We start from the raw sequence: 25,667 nt of genomic DNA on the forward strand, positions 1-25,667 counted from the left end.
CAGCCCACAGTTAATCATTCAGCACTTTAAAAGGATTAACCATTAATGAGGGATGTGTAAGACCTTTTACAAAAAATTGAAAGGAAGGTTTGAATAAATTAATATCATGCTGTGATCCTAGAAAGGGAAGCTAAGTTTTATGAACATGTCAATTACCTCTAAGTCAACTTAAACATTTAATAAAATTCCAACCCAAATTCAGCCAAATGCATAGATGGATATAAAAGAATATTCCATAAAACACCAGAACTAGAGGACACAGAGTCCAGAGTTCACCAGGTAATTACTTACAACGTAAAAAATGAAATTATATTTACTCCTATAAAAAGAGGGATCTAGAACAAGAGAAAACACAGAAATAGACCCAATTACATATTAGAAAATATTTTGTGATAGAACAGGCATCATCAAGATGAAGGATAAAGAAAGCATTATTTTGTGAATGGTGCTAATTGATTAGCCAATAAGAAGGGAGGAAAATCAATTGTGTTCTGTATTTTAAGCCAAAGTAAATCCAGGCAGCATAAAGTGCCAAATAACTTTAAAATTCAAAAAGAAGTGAACTAATTAGTGACCAGATTTTTCTAAAAAATAAATCAAGAAAAAGAACCACGGATTTAACTACATGAAAATATAGAACTGCTAAATAAAAAATGATAAAGGTAAAATGGCTAGGAAAATAATGGACAGAAATATAACAAAAGGGTTACTGCCTACACCACCTAAGAGGAGGGCCGACATCAACTGACAAATCAGGACCAAGTTGGAGAGCAATAGGTAAAGGACACAGGTAACTGAGATGTCCCCTCTCAGCAACCCCACAGCACCCAGGCAGGATGCTTCATATATGGTACATTCTCAAAATATTTGTAGACTGATGGCCAGCTAGCTTCAAGAAACGAATGTTAGACAGTGTCCTGGCTATTTCTAAGACAATTAAAAAAAAAATATTTAGGCAATGGAAAGATGTGTATTTTATATATGCTTGTGGCTTGGTGAACCAGGAGATCTGCTTTCTACCACAACAGACTAAACACTTCGTCAGTTAAGCTCTCTATAACCAAATATTAAGTGTGTCAAATGTTCCTCAGGCCTCAATTTGTGTAAACAATAGAAACACAACAATGACCTAGAATTTACATTCCAAACTGTCCCATTAAAAAAAAAAATCTGCACATGTTTCTCCTACTTAACACTGGCTATTAATAATAAGTAAAATACCATTTGCCTCCAGGGTAGGAGAAAGAAAAGGGGAAAAAAACCCAGATGCTCAAGGCAAGATTTATTTTAGGTAATCCTTCCAAATTTGTCTTTTTCTTCTAAAAATGGTTCATTAAGCTTAAGTGGGAGTTTACCCAAAAAAATGGGGTATAAATTATTAATTAGAATGAACTCAGTTCTTGCAAAGTTCATATGCAGCAGGATTTTATAAGGCCCAACCAGAATCACAAGAGAGGGAAGAAATGTAGTACAGGTAAATTGAGCTAGATTTATTCTGAGAAGAAATTTCATGTAATCATTTTTCAAAATTAGTGATTTGACCAAAAGGTTCATTTTGTACCTTCAAGTAGTTTTTATCCATGTATTACCTTCCTTGCTTAAAAAAAAAGAAAAAAACAAGGGTAAGTCAACTATACTTTAAAAAAAAAAAAAAAAAGGAGGAAAAAAGGCTACTATCTTATACTTAGAAAGGTTTTTCCAAAAAGAAGCAAAATTTTGGAAACCTCTGAATGAAAAAGATGAATCATAAACACACAATATAAGCCAACTGGATAACAAAACATCCTTCCAAATCTTGAAATAGCTTCTCCAACTCAAGTACTTGAATGCTGTCATCATTTTAGTGACTGACTCTAGGCTACCCTTTTATACAAAATCTTCAAAGGACTTTATTTAGTTTTCTAAGAAGATTTTTGAACATCTATCTGCTTAAGCTTATTTAAGTTGATAGTATTTTGTTTTCAAAATTCAAACTCTGACTCACTGAGCCTTCTTAGTCACCTGAAGCTGTGCAGCTCAAAGTCTTTCAAGTGGACAGAAGACACACCTAATGTGACAGCTTCAGTTCCTCTCCCAGAGTCCCCTGCATGAAAAGCATGAATACAGTAGATTCTCTATGTATAAAACCTTAAGACAATGGACATATTAAAATAGCCAGTAGTATAATTATTTGACGTATTAATAGTATACTATTATAATACCCCCCCAAAATATTGAAGCAATGTAATATCCAGTAATAGGAGGATGACTACATATTTTTGGCTGACCTACTGAGGGAAAGATGATATGGCCATCAATCTGATCACTCATTTGGCAAATAGTGATTGAGCCCCTGCTATGTGCCAGATGCTGGAGAAAGAACACTAAACTGAAGACAGACAATCCCCACCCTCAGAAATCTCCCAGCCCAGGGAAGAAGACAGACAGTAAACAAATCATCTCATAACTATACACATATTGGGTGGGCCAAAAAGTTCATTCAGGTTTTTCCATAAGATGTTATGGAAAAACCCGAACGAACATTTTGGCCAACACAATAAATACAAACTATGTTGAGTGCTATGAAAGAAAACAACAAATCTCTCTCCAGGGGGGTAGACTGTGGACGTGATATTTGAGCTGGAATCTGAAGGATGAATAGGGGTTTGACAGGTGGACAGCTGGGCCCTGGGGAGTGGGGAGGGAGAGGGCACATTTCAGGAAGAAGGACTAGCACAAAGGCCCTAGTGTGAGGAAGGAGGGGCGAGACTGGATACCAGTTAAGTGCCCACTGGCCTAGGGTAGGGGTGGGAAAGGGGCTTGGACCAGAGTGGTAACAAGGAGATGAGGAGCAGATCAAAGTATCTAGAAGAGAACTGACATAAGGTCATGGCTGATACAGAGAAACAACATGGAGCAACACGAAAAAATGGGCAACATGAAAAATGTTTAATTTAAAAAGTAGGACACTCAAATAATACATGATTTAGCTAAGTAAAAAAATATATATGGATTTGAGAATAGTGAACCTGGCAGTAGGCTTATCCTGTAATGTGACATGACTTTCATCCTTATAGAAATACTTCTTGAAGAAAATGTATTCCTAAATTATGATACATCCAACTGACAATACAACCACTGAAAACTTTGATCAAAATTTGTAACGCCACACAAAAAAAGAGATTATGATATAATAAAATTTGAAGTGCAAAATATATCATTGCAGACGCTGTGTGATCAAGCTACATTTTAAAAAATAATAGTCTCTAAACATTTAAGAGGCTATACTTGAAATAGCACAAAATTTTGTTTGCCAGTGCACCATAAAATAATGTAATTATTTAACACAAATACAGAGAAAAAGAATCAAGAAAACTAAAATATATAATCATAAAGATAACATATGCAACAGAAAATATCAATATACAAACATTTCTGTTCAAGTACTAATGTCTTAATATGAATCATGTTTACCTTTCTTTAATGAATGTAATGCTGAAGTGAAGAAGGTCAAATAACCAGGAGGCTGGGGTGAGCCACTGAACTCAAAGTACCCGAGTACTCCAGGCTGCAGAACAAGAGCAGAATTAGGTGCCTGGGGTATCATTGGTCACTGCGTAAAGGGAAATATTTCAAAACAAGAAAGACATGCCATTATAATTAACAAATTCAATTTGTTGCATTTCATTTTTAAATAAGCCTTTGAAAAAAGTTGCCGGTTAGGGCTGACCTTTCCCTTCATTTAGACAACAAACAGGGCAGGGGATGGAGTGGCAGCAGCTTTTACAGAGGCAATTCAGAGCTGAAACTTCCTAAGCAGGTCTTTCCACCCTCTGTGGACAGTCCTCCTACATCCCTGGTTTGAAACCTCACTGTCAAGTTCAAGCACTCACTTGCTTTTGTTTAGCAACTCCAGGCAAACTAGGTCAATGATCTGTAACCTTTCTTACATTTCTTCCTCAACCTCTTCCCCGCCTCACTCCAAACACACCTTCACACTTACTGGAAATCAGGCTACCTCTGACTGGCTCCACTGGTGCTCAAGGTCATCCTTTGAGGGGCTCCTTCTTCCCCACCACACGCAGAACCCAGCATTCCACAATGGCACCCCTCCTCTCTTGTCAGGTCAGTCTGCTGAGAGCCCTCTCGCTCCTCCACCCCAGTTTCCACCTGCTCATTTCATTTCTCTAAGCTTAGCACAGAATACCCCACCATTCTGCCAAACCAATTAACTGTCCTCACCAGACACATTCTGCCTTCTTGTGCAGAATAATTTCTTCCTTCTTAGAAGGCCTTGTGGGCACTCGTTCTGTCTGGTTTTGTTCTATATGTTTTAAAAGCCCAACTGTGAGATTCTTGAGGAAAGAGTGCTGGGCTTGGAGTCAGAAGACCTAAGCTCAAGTCTGACAGTTAAATGATCTGGAGTGAATGAATGCTTCAATGTGAAGCTCAGTTTCCTCATCTGGCAAATGGGGACCATTCATCATGGGGTTACTGAGAAGAATGAGCTTGATGAACTATAAAGCACTTGGCAAATGTAAAGGGTTCTTTCTAGCCCTAAAACACACAGCACTATGTTTTTAATAAATAATTTTGGAGCTGATTTGATCATTGGGACAAAGTCAGATCCAAAAAGTACAACAGAAATTTAACCTGTTGGTAAAGTTTAAAATCGGTATGTTGTATAAAAGGGGAAATTTCTGATTGTAGTGGAACATACTATCTTTCAAATCTAAATCACCTGTTAATTCTAGTAAGATTCCATTTTAAATAGGTTAATTGGTTTTCACTCTGGTAGAAACTGAGATGGTCAGAATGTTTGATCTTAACTTCTAAAAAAATCTAGCAAATAACTAATTTCTCAAACAACTGAGGAAATCAGAAAGTAGTCATTGAAACAGGATTTTCTTTTTTTTTTTTTTTTGCGGTACGCAGGCCTCTCACTGTTGTGGCCTCTCCCGTTGTGGAGCACAGGCTCCGGATGAGCAGGCTCAGCGGCCATGGCTCATGGGCCCAGCCACTCCGCAGCATGTGGGATCTTCCCGGACCGGGGCACGAACCCGTGTCCCCTGCATCAGCAGGTGGACTCTCAACCACTGTGCCACCAGGGAAGCCCCGAAACAGGATTTTCTTTTGCTAAACTCCTTAAAATGTTTTCAACAAGCTGATCCAGAATTGGCTCAATGTAGAATTATACAGTGTTTGGGTTCTTAAGGTTTCAAACCCAGGCTATGATGGTGTATAAGCCTTTCTACCATGAACAAAGGAAGACAAAATCTTCAGAAATTTTAGTCACTTAGTTAATACTGGATACAAGATAGAAATGAAAAGTAACAGAAAGAAAATAGACTCATTAGTTTCTTTCAATTCTGACCAATCTCCTAAACCAAAACCAAATGGAATAAATTGGTTCTAAATATTAAGAAATGTTTCATGGCTAATAATTAAATGAGGTGAGTTTCAACCTCTTCTCCCATCATGTTATCTCAGGTGGCTTCACAGGAGGAGACATATGGCCCATAAACATGTATCTCTCTACATGCATGTATGCAACTACATATGTGTTTATGTAAATACACATTAATGGAAGTAAAAACGATGTGAATTCCGAGTCTTCATGAGAAACCCAGATTAAACCTTTAAAAATGAATAAAGGTTAGACCATTTGCAGGGGTCCTTTACGGACCTTTCTACAGTGTAAGGGTTTATTCTTGTTGATGGCACCACTGCTACAGTTTTCCAAGGGGCTACATAGCTTCTATGAAAGGGCCTGTATCCTCAGAAGACCTGGTACTAAAATTTCCAAGTAGTTTGACCAAAGAAATTCCACAAACAATACAAACAACCCCATAAGTAAAATTATTATTACTTTTCATTGTCAAAGAAATGAAATGAAGATCATAAGATTAAACAACTAAATGAGAGGATTAAAGGTTGTATAAATTATAAAATACTAGCTCTTTGAAAAACAAGACGGGCTTCCCGGGTGGCACAGTGGTTAAGAATCCGTCTGCCAATGCAGGGGACACGGGTTCGAATCCTGGCCCGGGAAGATCCCACATGCCGCGGAGCAACTAAGCCCACGTGCCACAACTACTGAGCCCGTGCTCTACAGCCTGCGAGCCGCAGCTACTGAAGCCTGCACGCCTAGAGCTCGTGCTCTTCAACAAGATAAACCACTGCAATGAGAAGCCCGCGCACCACAACGAAGAGCAGCCCTTACTCTCCGCAACTAGAGAAAGCCCAAGCCCACGTGCAACAACGAACACCCAATGCAGCCAAAAATAAATTAATTAATTAAAAAAAATATATATATATATAAAATAAAACACAAGAAACAGGCAAAGTATATTTTAGGTACTATTTTTCAAATATTCACAATACTGTGAGTCTGTATTAAATTTTGAAAAGTGGCATGTTTAAGGATATAACTTAAATTAATATTTCAAAATAATAAAAAGAGGAAATAACGTGAAGTGATAGTTATCTGTTTATTTCTATTGCAAATTATCATTTAAAAGTTATTAAACTGGCTCTGGTTACACTTTAGGTAAAATAAATTTTGCAATCATTTCCCCAAAGTTTCAGTGTCTCTCCAGGCAAAGCTGTATTTGAGAAATGATTACACATTTCAGAGTTTCCTCCATAGTTCTTTCTTAAATCGGGAAAAAGGGAAGTTTGGGGAACAAAACACATGCATATTCACATAGGTCTACACCCCTTGTTTGCTGGGTTGCAAATAAATCCAGGGGCTGGTTCAAAGCGGACACCTTGGCCCCTGCCTCTTACTTTTGAGGTTCTCTTTCAGATGAGCGGGCCAAGCACGTGAGCCAGCCTGACCCTGGGCTGAGGTTGGAGTGGAAGGCTGCTGGCACGCAGGCTGTCCCTCTTCACTCTGATGCTCACCAACATGTAACGACGGTCCAACCGCAGGTTCCAGCTGCAGTGTTTCCATTAGTCCCTCCCAAATGCCTGGATGGCTGCCAGGTGAACAGAACAGCCACAGGAACCTAACTGCCAGCATTCCTCTTTCCTTCATTTGCCCAACTAATCAAAGCTGTAATCAGGACACACCACAGTCACAAGACACCTCCGTGCCCTCATCTCCTACCGCTCTCCTCTCTGCTCCGTCCCCCCCATCCTGTTCCTCCCTCAGGACCTTTGCACTTACTGCTCCTGCTTCCTGGAGCGCTTTCCCCAAATTTCCTCAGGGATGGATCATAGCACACAGGCTTCACTCTAAGTATCTGTTCAAATGTCATTTCCTCAGAGAGGTCTTCTCTGTCTTCTAAAATAGTTATGCCCATCCTCCCTGCCCTCATATCTATCTTATCACCCGTCTTTATTTCTCTTTGTAGCACTTATTACCTAATATTACCTTGTATGTTGTTTCCTAGGGCTGCCATAACAAATTATCACAAACTTGGTGGCTTAAAACAACAGAAATTTATTCTCACAGTTCTAGAGGCTAGCAGCCCCAAATCAAGGTGGCAGCAGGACTGTGCTCTCTCTGGAGGCTCTAGGGAAGAATCCTTCCTTGCCTCTTTCCTAGCTTTTGGTGGCTCCAGGCATTCCTTGGCTTAAGGCTGCATCACTCTGGTCCCTGACTTCATGTTCACAGGGCCTTCTTCCCTGTGGATTTAGGACCCATTCTAAATCCAGGATGATTTCATCTTGAGATCCTTAACTAATGACATCTGTACAGACACTATTTCCAAATAAGGCCACATTCTGAGCTTCTGGGTGGACACAAATTTTGGGGGGATACTACTCATCCCCCTACATCTTGTTTATTTTCCTGTTTGTTGTCTATCTCCACATTTTTTTTTTTCTTTTTTTTTGGCACACTGCACAGCACGTGGGATCTTAGTTCCCCTACTGGGATCAAGCCTGCGCCCCCTGCATTGAAAGTGCGGAGTCTTAACCGCTGGATTGCCAGGAAAGTCCCCTATCTCCATATTTTAACTCCATGAAACACAAGCTCTCACTTGTTCGTCACTACATTTGCAGCTCAGACAGTGTCTGGCACAAAGCAGGCACAAAATAAACATTTGTTAAAGACTGAATGGGGTAAAAAGATAAATAAGACAAAGCTCCTCCTCACCGAGTTTACAATTTAGCGAAGAACAAAACATGAGTACCAGATTATAACTTGACCCAGTCTGTGTGTTTCAACTCCATTTAATGATGTACAGTATATTCAGTACCTCCTATAATGAGGAGGCTGGAAATAGGCCATTTATAGGAGGCCAGCACATCCTCACCAGCATAAAATATTTATTTTCCTAAGTGAGCACCATTTGCAGTATGGCATAAATTTCCGCAGATGGTGTACATGCCCTCTAGTGGCCAAGAGAATAGTTTACCTCAGTGTGTTTTTTTCCTCAGTGGCAACTGAAATATTTCTGCATTAATGTTAACTCACACTTAGAAAATTTAAAGCTACTTAATTCACAGTCGTATAGAACTATGAGTTAACAGAAACAGTATCAAGTTATGTGTGCAACATTCAGGGTACAAACAACCCCCTTACTAACAAACAACAGGATAACAGCAGGTACCAGGCAGTCTACTAGGTTTTTCTCCGAAGTGCTCACGTTTCTGTCACCTGGCAATTTACCCAATGCCCTGCTTCTCCCTCCAAACAATCCCCAAGCCTTCTCCTATCTCACTTAAAACAACTTGGTTTACCAAAACTGCTAAGAACAAATGAATGGATGTGTGCTAAATCACTGCTCTTAAATAAATTATAGAAATTCATGAAAAGATTTCAAAAATATTTTGGCTACAGATATAAGAGTTCTAAATAATACTGTTGGCATTTGGTGGGTAGATTATAAGGTACAAATCAGATAATTCTGTCACATTCTTTAAAATATAAAAAAGAAAGCATTATTGATATAGAAGCTACTGACATTTAAGACAAGTATGTCTAAAAAATACTGACAAATGAGCCCTAAAACTGTGACCGTGAAAGTGACATTACCATATTTGGTTCTATTCCCTTTCCAATCAACTTAATGTCTATCCAAAATAAAAATGACACTGGGTTATGTTTGCCTATGTTGTCCACAAGTAATAAATTAAATTGTCCTGTCTGTATCTTAAATATGCAGGAAGAACTTTCAAGGAAGAGGAATTCTACAACTGGAGTAAATGAAGGAAGCAGAATTTCTTAACATGGTTTGCAACAAGATGACTTAAAGTTCCTGATCTCCCTCTGCAATGTCCACCAGAAAGTCCACTTAGTTTTTAGCTACATTCATTATTTATAAGGCAGGTATGATTTTACTGCATATCTGGGAAGAAAATTCTGGACTCTACCCAGCCTCAATACTGTGATTATCATACATAGAACACTCCCAGTTCTGCAGAATAAATGCTAATGACCCAATTAATAACAGGAAATGGTAAAACTCTACTGCTTTAACAGTAAGTCAATAGCCACGGCCCATCCTTTATCACTAATTATTCTTAGAACCATTCCTAAAGATGAAGGAAAAAAGTTACAGTCAAATTACGAAGCTGACTTTCAAAATTTTTCTTTCATGAAAAAGGAAGATTCTAAAAGGACATTAAATAATTAAATATTCAAAGTTTTAACCTCTAGATACACAGTGAAGTTTCAAGTCAGAGACCTTAAACATTCCTTTGTGTACAAGGAAGAATTTTGGGAGCCAGAAGACCTAGGTTACAGTCCAGTCTCCACTTAGGGTACATCACACCCAGTCTGTACCTTATCTTCTGAATCTGTTGAAAGGATCTACAATTTCCATCTGTCTCACATGGCTGTTGGGAAGATTAGAAGTAAAAGCACTTGAAAACTGAAGGGCACTTACCAATGAACAGTCTACTCATTTTTTGTTTGCTAACAATGTCTAAAGTATTTTGGAATCTACAGAATATTTAGTATTTGAACCGTCACTTTTTTTTTTTTTTTTTTTGCGGTACGCGGGCCTCTCACTGTGTGGCCTCTCCTGTTGCGGAGCACAGGCTCCGGACGCGCAGGCCCAGCAGCCATAGCTCACGGGTCCAGCCGCTCTGCAGCATGTGGGATCCTCCCGTACCAGGGCACAAACCCGTGTCCCCTGCATCGGCAAGCGGACTCTCAACCACTGCGCCACCAGGGAAGCCCATAACCATCACTCTTTTAATGTCTTTCTACAATGTTCAGTAAATTAAAGGCAAAATTGTTTTCCTGAAAATTACATCTGGGGGAACTAAGATCCCACCTGCTGTGGGGCAACTAAGCCTGTGCGCCACAACTAGAGAGCCTGTGCACCAGAACTACTGAGCCCGCTCACTCTAGAGCCCCCGCGCCACAACTAGAGAGAAACCCATGCACCACAACAAAGAGCCCGTGTGCCGCAATGAAAGATCCCGCATGCTGCAAGGAAGATCCCACGTGCCGCAACTAAGACCCGATGCAGCCAAATAAATTAAAAAAAAAAAATTGCATCTGGTTTCAGTGTCATATTTTATAAACATAAAAGTATGGAGAATGATGCACAATCTGATTTGGGTAGGTTTGAGATATCTAAGTCAAATAAAATATTTTCCATTGGTTAAAAACTTCTACTCTTCTAGGTAATTATCAAATCATCTGAAACAGGCTTTTAAAAGGATTCATCTGTAGGACTTACAAAAATTCAAACCAAGCTAGAATTAGAGCATTCCTCTTTATAATAGCAATAGAAGCGTATGTGAATAGAGTTCCGTATACGTATAATAAAAGTTTATGTCAATATAGGAAGTTGTTAATTTCAGGGTATCATCACTTCCCAAGTAATAAACCCTAACTACACAATCTTATGATGATCCAAACTGTTCGCAAATATCTGGATTAGAGATAAACTTATGAGTAATCAATGTGTGTTTTTAAAATGAGGGGAAAATTATCAAATGCACTCCTATAAGACGTCACAAACACATCTAGAGATAGAAGCAAAAAACAAAGCCATCCTAACAAACCTTAAAAGTGCCACAGAAACATTAAATAATTATTTCAGCCCAATTTTGGTATACCTAAATTTAAACACATTTGATATTGAAACCTATATAAAAAATATAAATTAGGAGACAAGGCTCTTGATCAAAACAAGTATCTTTCATACTAAGACTTTTTAAAATCATCAATACCCTTAATACATTTAGGATGCATACTTTTTAGGGGGGTGATTGTGGTACAAACAATTTGAGTAGAAAGTTGAATATCAGGGACATCTATTGATGACAACATAACTCACTCCTGGCTCTAGCTCCCCACAGGTAACACTCCAGAATTTTCTAGTTAAGGCACTGCTTAATTTTCATCTTCTTTCTACTGATACTGTTATAAGCAGATAAACTTGCAACAACTAGATTGTGGCATTCTGTGTGCTACATGAAAAAACGTGTTTATACTAGGACCTGTGGGGCATCCTTAAGGCCTTATTTGGGGAAACAATAATTGAGAGCAGTGGCTCTCAACTGAGGTGATTTTGCCCCCCTAAGGGGCATTTGACAATGCCTGGATATTTTTGGTTGTCACAAGTAAGAGGGGGGTGCTACTGGTAACTAGTAGGTGGAGGCCAAGGATGCTGCTAAACATCCTGCAAAGCACAGGACAGCCCCCAACAACACAGAATTATCTGATTCCAAATGTCAATAACGCTGAGGTTGAGAAACCTTAACTTAGAGGAATGTCTGAAAGTATATTATGCTCCAGAGTGGGGCCTCCCAAAATTCCTTTATCTTTCCTATTTATTTAACTATCAAAAACCATGACAGTGGTTTCATTTCTGGATCTGGAATTTTGTCTTTACGTTATCTTACAGAGAGTAAATGAAATTGATATCATTTCTTCCTAGGCAGTATTTGGTGTGTTTCACAAGATAAATGGCTTCACATTTGAAACCACGCTGGGCATGACTCCCGAGTTCTTTCACAATTAATCAAATACTGCCTCTTGCCAACCCAACAATTTCATCTCCGTGAAAAGAAGCCCAGCAAAGATGATTCTAACGTGATAAAAGCCATGTACAGCTTTCGGGAGGCACTTGAAAGGCTGACAGAAGCTATACAGCGTCCCAGCTTGGCAGCACTCTCTTGGGTCTCATCTTAAAGGCAGTCTCATCATTGCTGTACATCTTCTAATTAAGTGGGGCTGCCAAAAAACAACCTTGAGTAATGTTGTGTGGACTCAATGTCAGACTTGGAGCACAATCTCTGAAAGTGCTGCTGGAAAGCAGGTACAAAGAATGCAGAGGCTCAAGGTCAGGAATCATCCTGGCTGCTCAGTCATAACCATGCACTTGTCTCCCCTGCAGATCCAACTACAAAGACACTACAAACATCTTAGAGGCAATAAATAAAAAAGGAGTAGAAAGATCTCTGACACAGATGCTCAAAGGCATTGTGTCAAAAATACTTTCCCAACCACAAATGATGAACCTTCTTCTGTCTGCCTCTTTCCAGCCTCTAAACTTCACCAAAGCCAGCAGTCAGGAGGGATTATCTGAGCCAACTCCCTTATTTCAGAGATGAGAAATCTGCATAAAATGCAGAAATCACAGATTTCTGTCAGGGCTAAAACCCAAGCGTCCAGAGTGCTAGCTGAGTCCGTCTTATCACATGACCTCTGCTAAGAACTGTCTCAGAACTCTCTGGATACAAATCTCTGATAGAGCTGGATATAATAATAAAGCCACCTCTCTGTGCTCTTTTAAGGCTAAACAATCTCAATTTTTTCCACACTCTTTTGGTGTAGGGTAAGTACATGCTGTATGCTATTTGATGTTCCACAGCTCTTCTCCCATTTCTTTATTTTTTAGAAGATACTGACTGAAAATTTAAAGAAAAAAACAGAGGGTACCAATCTGGGCATGATGTTCTATAAAAGTCCCAACAGAAGCTAAGCTGAAGGAAGAACTCTTGGCCCTTAAAGGTCATTTTTTATCACCTTAATTACAAAACAAACAAAAGGTGTTTATATCAATATAAGTTGGGAATTCCGGCAGGTGCTGTGCACATTTTGAGCTCTCTCAGTAGTGCTAAATATCCAGGATTTTTCCACAATGTCATTTTCACTGATAAAATTTCATTTATTAGGACTATATCCTAGCAGGCATTTCCTTTTTTTTTTTTTAATCTCTTCCCTGTTTTACAGATGAGGAAATGGAGGCATAAAGAGGTTAAGTATAATACCAGCCGGAGGCCATACAGCTAATAAGGTGGAGATGAGTTTGGATTCAAGTCTGTCCAAGTCCTGATTCTTCACCATTTTGCTGGACCACCTCCAGTGACTGCTTGTCATCTGGTGCAAATCTATGTGAAAACGCACATCACGCAATCATTGCACCTAAAAGTTAAAAGGAATCTCAAGAAAACCCTGTTCCCGGGCCCTGATGCCTGACAGATGAGTGACCTGCCCCAAGTCACAGACCCAGTTAGCGCTGCCAAAGGGACTAGGCCCAGGCGCCCTGCCTCCTATTATAGCTCCTGCCCAAGTGCCTCCCAGGCAAAATGGGAGCAAGCCCATGAGGGGCACAGAAACCCACCCTTTACCCACATAAGAGTCAGGAAGCATTCACCCTAATGCACATCTGACAACTACAAGCAGAATAACTAGATAGTAACACTGCTGCTTAGGGAATCTGCTAATAGTTAACATAAAGTGTTCCTAACATAATTGAAAAAAGCTGTAAATGATGTTCTAGGGAAAGAAATTCACATCCTACCTACATAAAATATACATAGTGTAAAAGGTAAACTTCAACTGAGTGACAATTGTTAAATTCTGAATTACTGAGGTGTGGATTCATATGGTTTTTATCTCTGTCAGGTACTTATGGTCTTGATTTTGTTGTAGCTAAGCATCATTTTTACTTGTGCCCCAGTATGATTTTATACTTGATCCAATGAATTTTTTTGTGGAACGATTTTTATACTTTACTGAGATTGTTTTAAGCTTTATACTGGCCTCTCAATAAGCTGTCCTGAACACACACTGAGGATCCTACCAAAATAATCCATCAGGGGTTGACTGGCAACGGGAAAGCAGTAGAGAAGCCATGTTAGGAAACTTTCTGTTAATGAACCTTGAAATTGTTATGCACTTAATAAAACAGAAAGGAACATATTCCTAGTTTTGTTTTGCTTTTTTAAAGCTAAACTACAACTGACAAGAAAAACCAGGGATCTGAGTAAAATGCTGTAAGCAACAAATAAAATTTTTAGAAATCTGTAGCTGCATAAAAATTATAAGTTAATTTTTACATACTCTAACTTAATTGTGAGACAAACTGAAAGTTTGTTAAAAATTCCTGAATAAAAATTAGACAAGGTTTTGCAAGTATTTTACTCTCTAAAAACTCACTTGGCCAAACTATCCCTATAATCAAGTATCTCAAAAAGCATTTAATTGGGGCTTATCTCTAATGTGATCTTTTAATTGCTACAAATCAGGAGGTATAAAGACTCTTCTAATATAAACAATCCAATGCAACCCAGTGAAGCCTGGGGGAATGGGAGAAGATAGGAAAGATAGGTACCTCATAGTTTGAGAGAAAATCTAGTAATTCTGATTGAGATGGGATGTAGAGAAGTGGTTTCATCACACGGCGGACAAACTTCTCAATGTAAACAGCACTCATGGGGCCTTTGTATTCGATTGGTCCAAAACTAGTACCAAAAAAATAAAAATTAAAAATAATACACCACGCATTAAACCTGTAATATATACCTGAAATCATCAACATCACAAAATGAAGAAGTCTTGCTTTAGGATCCCAACTGTTTCATATGTAAGTAGCCTTCCTTGTCTCAGGAGGTAACTGGAGGGCCAATTAAGAACAAGCATTTTATGTAAGGGGGGGTACAAGGGGCCGTTACTTTTTTATACGAGCGTAATTCTGAAAACTGAATTTCAGATCAAAGAACATTCATTCTAGTCTTTGAAAAAAATTAATTCTCACAATATTTCTTTAAAAAACAAAACAGACAGACGACCCTGGAAACTGACCAAATGCCAAAGGATTCCAGGATCTTAACTACACAATTCAATTGGGGGTGGGGGGACGTAGGGGCAGACTTTCCAAGTCACTCCAAAATAAGGAACAAGTTGAATCGTTGGTCCTTGGCCTACTAAAAAGTAGTTATTAAATATTCTTAGATGCACTTACACAAAGGATCACTAAATGAAACTTAAACCTATTTAAAGCTTTATTACAACAACAAAAAATTATATGAAGGTATGAAATCAGGGACCTATACAAATGATCTTCCTTATTTTCCCCTCCAGTTGTGCTTGGGAATGCACAGGAATTTGATTTAGTATTGCTAAGCAATGCTTCCAACATTCAGTTATCCTAAGCTAATCAGAATCCTCACATGGCTTTCTTCAATCTTGCACAAAAGAGACATTGCTCAAATATAATTGGATGGTATGTGGTGGGGGTGAGGGAGTATGGTGAAATTCACCAATTCCATAACCATTCTTCTCTCTAAATAGAAATTGACATTAAGCTTACCTTTAATAGCAACAATAGAGCACAGTAAAGAAATGTATAAATGGTGATCACATAACTATAATATATGGTTACAGAAATTAACACACACATATAATGTGATGAGATAAACACAATTCTTCGGTGTGCACTGCAGAATATGATACCAGACAGAGGAATATTAGCATGAAAAAAGTAAAAATAGCATTCTACATGCACAGCTGAGAGACTGGGTGAACAATTCTGTCAATCAAGACTTACTACAACTCATTTGTTAACTAATTCAAGTTTTAAAATTACTACCACCACCAACCCCATCAACCACCACCAATTTTTAATTTAAAGGAAGAAATCAAAAAAATCATCTGATAACCTATTTTGTTGAGCAAAAAGGAGGCAAGTGATCTGGAAACCTCGTTACTCAAGCAAACAGGCTCTGCTGAGGTTCCCTGGTACCGTGTTATAAGGGTCCCAGTGACTCGTAATGAGACGATCCCAGGATGCAGGATGTAGGACACGTTTTGCCAACACACTATAGCCATTGCCTTAGAACAAGCTGATCTAGGGCAGCTGAACTCTGCACAGAGTGTTTTGAGAAAACTACTCCCTGCTTCAGAGCCTTTTATAAACTGCCTTTGTAACTGGCATCAATACAAGCCAAAAAATGGAACCTACTTTCACAAAACAGAAAAGCCTGTTAATTTTTGTAAGCAGCTACTACTAGTTAAGCCATTACACAAACAGTAGCAGCAAGAACACACACAAACAGCAGTGGTCTGTCCAGTGATGAGACTCAAGGGCCATATTTGCAACCACCATTAGCCAAAAGAACCTCGAGACTACCAAATGCTCACAAGAGAGTTTAGTTGAAGGAACACATTCATTCATATGTATATGTATAAAACAGAGGACTTGAAGATTCTTAAATAGAATATGAAAAGGCTACCTTTTGGGTATCTCTGTGCCTTAGCACTTTCTTCTATTTTTGGGACATCGGGAATGGTAGATGTTGAAACAGGTATTAATGGGTCTGAACTGACTTAAACAAGTAAAAGTTTAACAGGCAAAGATGAGGGGCAAGCACTTCAAGGCAAGTACCAGCCTCAAATTCCTCATGTGTAAAATGAGACGGTTGGACTAAGTATTTCTAAAGTTCCTTTCATGTCCTTCCAATCTTTCTATAAAACTAAGAAAACAAATAGTGCAAGACAATGTTACACACCCACATATCCCAAAATGACATTTGTATTCAATTCAAGGGAACTCTTGTTATTTTAATGTCACATCAAGTTAAGTCTACCTCTGGGCAGCTGGCTTGGTTACATACAGTTGCATGACCTACACTCCCTGCTAGCCATCTGTGCCCTATTTCCTATTTCGAAAAAAAGAAGCGCAGGGATCTCTCCAGGGGAAGCTTATCGCCCATTACACAGCACTGACTTTGAGATCCTTCAAGTATAACACCTTATACTTACCTTCTGGAAAACAAAAAAAAGTAACCATCAGAAAGTTACACTGAGAAACTGTTCTTATACCCAGAGGAAAATCTGAGGGTGGAGATAGGGTAGGAAAGCGTGTTTTTGCCCAAATACTATTTAATAGCTCCTGAGAAACAATACTCTGTTCCACACAAAGTTTATGTTAGAGACATGGGAGTGAGCTGAAAGATGACAGATAATCCACAAATGATAGTCTGTTGATGTTTATCCCCATTGATTAAGGCCCAGGAATTTTAGAGGGAGGAAATAAAGCCTAAAAAAGTAAAGCTCTTACTGGTGAACTCTTCTTAAACCATTTTACAGTAACAAACTTCAAGCCAATTATACTACACAGAGTCCAGAATCCCATCTCCTGTCTCCAAAATCCTTCAAGTCAGATTTTAGACATAACTTAACACCCACAGCAAGGTCTGGGCAGTTCTCCAAAATGAAACACCAGTATTTCTGCAGCAAAATGAGTACAGTGGCACCTGATGTGGTATAAAGACTATAGGTGGCCTCTTGCTACTTCAGGCCAGATGATTGCATTTGGGGACAAGTTCATGGAAGTCTTTCAGGTTTTAAAATCTCTCTGGATTTCAGAATGACAGATTATAGGATTGCGGACTTGTAGTCTTTTTCTTCCCAATTTGAAAAGATGTTAGATACCCTCTTGACTATGCTATGCTGCCAGGTAATGGGATAAGGACTTCTGTATATTTTTATACGATAAAATACTTTTCAAGCATTTGAAATGTTCAGCCACACAATGGAGTAACTGGTATAATAAAAACAACGCTATCGAATATGTAATGACATGAAAAAGTGTTCACAAAATAAAGAAAAAGCAGTTGAAGAGATAGTATTACTACATGATCCCATTTTTTAATTAAAAAAAGGGGGGGTGGATATGTATATTCACAGGAGGATATAAATCAAAACACACAGTGATTATGTGTTTATGAATGGCTAATAAAATCACAGATCCTTTTATTTATTTTTGCTTATCTGTATTTTCTCAATTTTCTACAGTGAACATAACAAAAATCACTTTGAAACTGATAAACTTAATTAAAATTAGAATCGCTACTTGGAAGTTCTTACCTCCGATGATACAGATATATTACAGGAAAATAAAAGAAGTGTTTCTGTTTTCTGCATTTCCCCTGATTCCACCAACAGTTAACTGCGACAAACAACACCTGCAAGCCAAAGAAGGTTTCAAATAACTATAAATAGCAACTGAAAAATTGCCAAGATTTAAAAGATAAAATTATAGAAATGGAACAATTCCTCTCTGAAACAGAAAGTATTAAAAAAATTGTTTTTTGAGTGTTCAAAGAAGGTCATCATTTACCACGACAAGGACAAACAAAGACACCTGTCCATAGTGTCCAGCTAGGACTCTGAATATTTTGGAGTCTGGCCCAAGAGGAGAATGATTTGCTTCAAATTCTGAAGTGAATGACACCAGCAAACTTTTTCTAAGCATGGTTACACTAAAACTCAGTAGTAGGATGTGTCTTTTGTTAGTCAAACTGAGCATCTGAGAAGGAAAAAAATCTTACCTACAGATGAAATATCACAAATTTCAAAGGACCATTTTTAAATTTTTAATAACTATATTAAAAATGAATAAAGATAAAAGATGACTAGAGCTATGCTCTAAAATGTACCATTAGATGGCAAAATATGGATTAAGTATGTGTTTATAGGTAAATGCTAAAGTATTTAAGGAGGAGTATCCCAATGTCCACAATTTACTTTGAAATGTACCCAAAATAAGATGGATTAACAGTTAGATTGTAGCAGAGTGTCTCACCTTTGCTACTACTGACATTTTGGGCTTGAATTGTTACAGGGTTTTTTGTTGATGTTATGTTTGTTTTTGTTGGGGGTGGGGTGAGGGGAGGCTCTTCCACACACTGGATGCAGCATGGTGTAGGATCCCTGGCTTTTACTCCTTAGATGTCAGTAGCATCCCCCTCAAGTAGTGACAACCAAAGACCTCTCCACAGTCCCAAAGGTCCCCTGAGAGACAAAACTGCCTCTAGTTGAGAACCACTGATTAAAGGGATGGTAAGATGAACAAAGACATGATAAAACAAGTGTAATAAAATGGTGATAGAATTTAAGTGGCAGATATATATTTGCTATATATTTTAAATTTTTTATAATAAAATATTGAAAACATATGAAGACTACAAATGAAAAGTCACTTTCAGATGCCTTATATTTAGATAGCAATATTGCTCAAAACTTAGTGGAAACTCTCAAGAGCTCCTTTTATAGTCTATCTATTAGAAAGAAGAGCAACAATATCTTTACTAAGGTTGACATCTCAAAAATAGGGCACAATCTACCGTGTATGCTAATTTTATTAAGTAATGTGGTGCAAAAAATTTTTGCCTGTTTCCAAAAATAAACCCAGTCTTTTCCCTACTGAGAACATAGAACAATAAGCTCTCAATTTAGAAGAAGCTGAAAAACTTTTTTGAAAAAAGCAGAGCCCATCAGCTGTGGACAGCACTGTAACCTCTACCATTTGTCCCGTGACCTTTAACAAACCACTCTGCCATCTAAACCTGAGGTCCTGCTTCAGAGGAACCAGGCTACCAGCATCAGCTTGCAGGGCTGTCCTGAGGAACAGCACCGGCCTGCACACCAGCATACCATCCCTATAGTCACTCTGAAGGACATATTCCCTAAGCTGACAGTAAGATAACAAGTAATTGACACTTACCCTAAAATGAAACAGATTCTCCCCTTTTCCCCCACAAGTTCTCTAAATTTAGAAAACTTGGGGAATGACTTACAAAGTGGTGATTTCCTTTAAGCTTACCTCCCAGTGCTCCCTTAGAGTCCTTTCCTCCCTGCAAGTGCTGGCTTGGTTACTATCAGCCATTTTTAAGGGGGGTGAGAGAGAGGGGTAAAGGGAAGACAAGGAATAGATCAATTCCATGGGTCCAAAGCTGGAACACAAAATCACAGCCCCCTCAGAATCAATGTTATAGGGAATGAAGAGTTCTATTTAAATACTACTTGGTACTACACATTCAGGGATATAAAACAGTTAAAAAGGCTTTAGCAGGCTGGGCAGGAAGCCTAGCCACCATTTATAACATTGTTTCTAAGAAAAACCAACTGAGAGTTCCAAATGAACTTCTGGAACTCAGATGCACCACAAGTTACCCCAGATCAGTGGGTGTCAGTAGCAGCCTCTTAGAAATCTACGGGATGCTTTTCTGCTGGTCGCAATGACTGGAGGAGCTATAGGGCATGTAGTGGGCAGAGGCTGTGGTACATATCCTGCAATGTTCAAAACTGCTCTGCACAGGGAATAGTCATCTGCATCACCCAGAGCAGTTTTAAATGTCCTGCCAAATACTAATGTTGAGGGAAACCTGTTTGTTATTATTCAAGCTCAGAACCTAACTCCATTTTATATGTGAATCCAAAGCATGGCTTTTGTGTTCACTGAATTTCTTGGAAGACAACTTCTGTTTAATTGAAGGCAGAAAGTACTTTGTTTGGTTCAGAACTTTACCAAGAGCTGTTCACCATTTAGAAAAATCAAATCACTGAGAGCAATGCCCTCATGGCACCTAAGCTGTCAACACATGCTACTTTTATGGGCCTGCATTTGTAACTGTCCCATTCACAGTGGTTCTACATAAAGGTACAGCACTTACATACTGAAACAACATGTGATTTAATTATACACTTTTCTTTTTCCCCCATCTTTGTGTTACAATTAGCACATCAGATTGGCTATTTTGAAATTATACGTATAGGGAAGTTTTATCATCTATGAATTCCTTTTGAGGACAGAAAAAGGGACATCATAAAATACATACATAAGGACAATGGGGATCCACTGGATTAAAAAACACTGCCAGACCGAAGGCATATATATCAATTGCCTATATATCCCTCTTATCCAACACAAAGGTGGCATTCATTAAATATTTATTGAACATAGTTCTGGTCCCGGGATTTAAAAGGTCTGCCTAGTTACACTGTACTCATGATACATAAATTTCTCTTACATAAAATAACTAATCAGCAAATATCAAATGTATATTCAATGAGGATTTTCAGTCTTCCCACCGAAGCCAAACAGCATGGCACCCTGAGATAAACAATGGCCTGCGTCACAAGGAATTGCAGAATCTCCTCCCTCTCCTGCCTCTGACCAACTATGACCATCACAGTCAGAAATTCTATTTCTTTATAGAAGGCTTTACAATTTACGAAGAAAGGCTCCCGGCCTTCACCCTGGCAAAATCAGCCATCTGGGTAAGGTGTCTCTATGGGGATAACCAGCCCTGCATAGGAACTGACGGTCATTTGATTCTCAGGCTGAATGTCAGCATTACCTGGTCTGAAAGCTGACTCGCTACTTGTTCAATTTCTGCCCTGGCGGCGATGGACTGTCCACACCACGGAGCGTAGAAGAACAGGAGCACCACCTCCGAATCCTGGCGAATGTGCTCTGCGTAGTCCAGCTGCCCCTGGAAGAGGTCAAGAACCGGAGACCTCGAGGAGAAAAAGCTGACAGGTGGCTTTGCTGGGATTATCACATCTTTTGCTCGACTAAAAAAAGAGCAAACACAAACAAGATTGTTTAGTTTATCTTCTTCTAACAACAGCTCTGTGTGGAAGAAGAATGAAGCTTAAAAGAAAAGTCTTCTTTTGAAAAAGAAAATGGAGTTCCCAAACCACTGACCTGGAGTACAAAAGTAATATTTTGTGCTAAGTTAAGGCAACATTTGGCTGAGAGAATGCAAGATATGAATAACACGCTAAAACGATTCTCGGACTTCCCCAGTGGCGCAGTGGTTAAGAATCTGCCTGCCAGTGCAGGGGACACGCATTTGATCCCTGGACCGGGAAGACACCATGCCTCGGAGCGACTAAGCCCGTGCACCACAACTACTGAGCCTGCACTCTAGAGCCTGCAAGCCACAACTACTGAGCCTGCGTGCCTAAAGCCTGTGCTCCGCAACAAGAAAAGCCACAGCAATGAGAAGCCTGCCACCACAACGAAGAGTAGCCCCCACCTGCCACCACCAGAGAAAGCCCGCACACAGCAACGGAAACCCAATGCAGCCAAAAATTAAAAAACAAATAAATAAATAACAAAAACGATTTTTAAAATATTTATTTATTTATTTTTGGCTGTGTTGGGTCTTCGTTGCTGTGCACGGGCTTTCTCTAGTGGTGGTGAGCGGAGCTACTCTTCTTTGTGATGCGCAGGCTTCTCACTGTGGTGGCTTCTCTTGTTGCGGAGCACGGGCTCTAGGCTCGCGGGTTTCAGTAGCTGTGGCACACAGGCTCAGTAGTTGTGGCACATGGGCTTAGTTGCTCCGCGGCATGTGGGATCTTCCTGGATCAGGGCTTGAACCTGTGTCCCCTGCATTGGCAGGTGGATTCTTAACCACTGCACCACCAGGGAAGTCCGCAAAAACGATTCTTAACAATGTCTGCCCAGGTATGGGGTGGGAGGGCAGTGGAGAGCAGAAGAGAAGGGTGTCTTTGAGAGAGCGCCAAATCCTAACCACTAGACCACTAGGAAGAGTTGAGAAGGGTGTCTCTGAATAATCTAGATCCTTTCCTCCCCCACCCAAAAGACTCCATCCTCATCTCTCTGCAGCCTTGCTCTCCACAAAAGCCACTGATCTCCAGGGTTTCAGAGCCACCAGTGAGTCACTCAGAATTAAGGGGAGGGAGCACACGTGGCACCACTAATAGGCATCGGAAATGCTTACAATCAACTCACGTTAAGTTTATTGGCTGGAGCTGGCCTGTAGTTACCCAGGGCACTCAGGCAAAAGTAATAATTAAATAATAATGTAGATTTCTCCAGATATATGTTATGATCCGAAGGTTAATAAAGATGAATAACAAAGCAACAGCCCATTTTACTGGAAAACAGGTTTCCTAAGTACGTATTTGAGATTCCCAGAAGGTCAGGAGGAGAAAGAAAATAAAACTAAACAAGTAGTCAGAAGTCACAGAGCTGCCACTATTTCCCCATCAAGACAAAAAGATCTTGGCTCAAGCTGCATCCCACCAAGTTAAATAGTCCTAGTAAATGCCTTGAGCTGTCCACATATCTGCATTAAAATAGTATAAAAACATTATAGCAGCTTAGCTAAGAAACCAATAGAGGAAATAAAAATGGAACCCTAAAAAATATTCAATTAACCCAAAAGAGGTAATTCCCTGGCAGTCCAGTGGTTGGGACTCCGTGCTTTCACTGCCGAGGGCCTGGGTTCAGTCCCTGGTTGGGGGACTAAGATCCCGCAGGCCCCAAGGTGCAGGGGGGAAAAAAAATGCAGAAAAGGACCAAGAAAGGAACAAAAACCAGAAGGTACAAATGGAAAACAAATAGCCAGAAGGTAGACATAAACCCAACCATATCAATAATTACATTAAATATGAAAGGACTAAACCACCCAATTAAGAGGAAGAGATTGCCAGGTTGGATAATGAAGCAAAACCCAACCATATGCCATCTAAAAGCATTTTGAACATACAGACATAAGGATGGGAAAAGATAAACCACATGAATAGTAAGCATAAAAAAGCTGTAGTAACTCACTAGGTGAAAGGATAAATAAACTGGGGTGTATTCTTACAATTAAATGTTACTCAGCAATATAAAAAAAGAACTGATACACACTATAACTGGATGAGTTTCAAAATAACTATACTGAATGAAAGAAGTCAGACACTAAAGAATACATATGAGTGCATTTATATGAAATTCCAAAACAGGCAAAACCAATCTATAATGAAATAAATCACATCAGTGGTTGTCTAGAGCTGGGAGTGGGGCAGGAAGGCTAACTGCAGAGGGGTACTGAGGAAATTTTCTGGGGACAAGGAAATGTTCTATATCTTGACTAAGAGAATGGAGGTGGTTACATTTGCCAAAAGTCATGGACCTATACATGTAAAATGTGTGAATTTTACTGAATGTAAATTATACTACAATGAAGTTGATTAGCAAAAAGCTTTGCTGGTGTGTCACCTCCTTGGTGAGGATTGCTCTGATGAGTCTACCAGAAGCAGGCGGCTCTCAAACTTTTTTATCTCAGCTTCCCGTTGAGAAGTTGCTTTCATAGCCCTCACCATAATCTGTAACTTACTTATTTTACCTGTTTATTAACTCCATGAGGGCAGGGATCCTGGCTCCCTTTTTCACTGTTACATCCTCACTGTTTGGCAGTTCCCAGTACTCTGAAGTTCAGTAATTTGTGAAATGAACAAACCTACCCTACACCTTACTTGAACCTTTGTGAAAGCAAATTAAACATAAATCCATACAGACGTATATTATATTATTAAGGACAATCTGAAAGAATCAAAATGTCAGGGACTTCCCTGGTGGTGCAGTGGTTAAGAATCTGCCTGCCAATGCAAGGGACGTGGGTTTGCGCCCTGGTCCGGGAAGATCCCACATGCCACGGAGCAACTAAGCCCATGAGCCACAACTACTGAGCCTGCGCTCTGGAGCCCGCGAGCCACAACTACTGAGCCCACATGCCACAGCTACTGAAGCCCACGCACCTAGAGCCCGTGCTCCGCAACAAGAGAAGCCACCGCACCGCAAAGAGTAGCCCCCGCTCGCCACAACTAGAGAAAGCCCACACGTAGCAACACAGACCCAACACAGCCAAAAATAAGTAAATAAATAAATGCAAATGTCAGAAGGTCCATTTGCCTTACTAGGGGTGATTCTAAGGAACACCTAACTGTGTTCTAATTTTACACGTGTGCAAATGAACTTGATAATCTGGTTTCTCAGAATATAGCAAAGTAGAAAGGAGGAGGAACAGGAAGGAATGTGCTGCTAGCTCTGAGATACGCAGCAGACAGCCAGATATTTAGAATCAAAAGAGAAATCACACAAATACCCAAGACCTAAGCTACTCTAAGAGCCTTGGGTCACTTAGTTTGAGGAAAAGAGTCCACCCCCTTCTCTACATCTAGAAGGTGTCAGCTTCCTGAGTTAAGCCGGTTTTAAATATATTACTTCCCCATTTTAACCAAAAATTATTAACATCATAAAGTAATGCTGTTAAAGGTTGCTATTAAATGCAAATCTCCTATTTATGCACTCACACTAACATTTTAACTCTGCAATCAGGGAGGTCTATGTAAAATATCTTCATAACCTGAAAACCAGTCACTTACACAATAATTCAAAAAAAAAAAAAGTTCAGTAAGCAAATGCTTCTGTGCTTCAGGCACTGCTCTACAGGAACCAAGGCTATAGGAGGGAGCACATGTTCTCAAGGGGCTTCCTTTCTCAGGGAGGGAGACAGGCAAACAACCAAACGTGTAAACAAACATAAAACCACACAAAATGATCATGTTCTGTGGAGAATTTAACACAGTGATGAGACAGGAAACCTAGAAGCTCCTCAATGGGGTGGTGGGCAGGGTGGTATCTTTTTTTTATAAATTTATTTATTTGGCTGTGTTGGGTCTTCATTTCTGCGCGGATAAATTTCTCTAGTTGCGGCGAGCAGGGGCCAGTCTTCATCGCGGTGCGCGGGCCTCTCACTGTCGTGGCCTCTCTTGTTGTGGAGCACAGGCTCCAGACGCGCAGGCTCAGTAGCTGTGGCTCACGGGCCCAGTTGCTCTGCGGCATGTCGGATCTTGCCGGACCAGGGCTCGAACCCGTGTCCCCTGCACTGGCAGGCAGATTCTC

At 39.6% G+C, this 25,667-nt stretch overlaps 1 protein-coding gene across 3 annotated transcripts in view; it reads right to left on the reverse strand.

Annotated features, from left to right (window-relative positions):
- The window catches only part of TXNDC11 (thioredoxin domain containing 11), a 66,978-nt gene that overhangs the window by 37,899 nt on the left and 3,412 nt on the right, over positions 1-25,667 (reverse strand). For 2 of the 3 annotated variants that reach the window (XM_029222377.1, XM_029222379.1), the window contains 4 exons: positions 21,322-21,538; positions 18,047-18,144; positions 14,511-14,640; positions 3,454-3,547 (listed from right to left, as the gene is read on the reverse strand). In XM_029222377.1, coding sequence (XP_029078210.1) covers positions 3,454-3,547; positions 14,511-14,640; positions 18,047-18,144; positions 21,322-21,538 — 539 coding nt within the window. The remainder of the gene's footprint in view (positions 1-3,453; positions 3,548-14,510; positions 14,641-18,046; positions 18,145-21,321; positions 21,539-25,667) is intronic. The other variant, XM_029222378.1, reaches the window with a different exon arrangement.

The sequence above is a fragment of the Monodon monoceros genome, unplaced genomic scaffold (assembly GCF_005190385.1).
Source record: "Monodon monoceros isolate NGI ecotype Baffin Bay Population unplaced genomic scaffold, NGI_Narwhal_1 Super_Scaffold_13, whole genome shotgun sequence".
In the NCBI taxonomy this organism is placed as follows: domain Eukaryota; kingdom Metazoa; phylum Chordata; class Mammalia; order Artiodactyla; family Monodontidae; genus Monodon; species Monodon monoceros.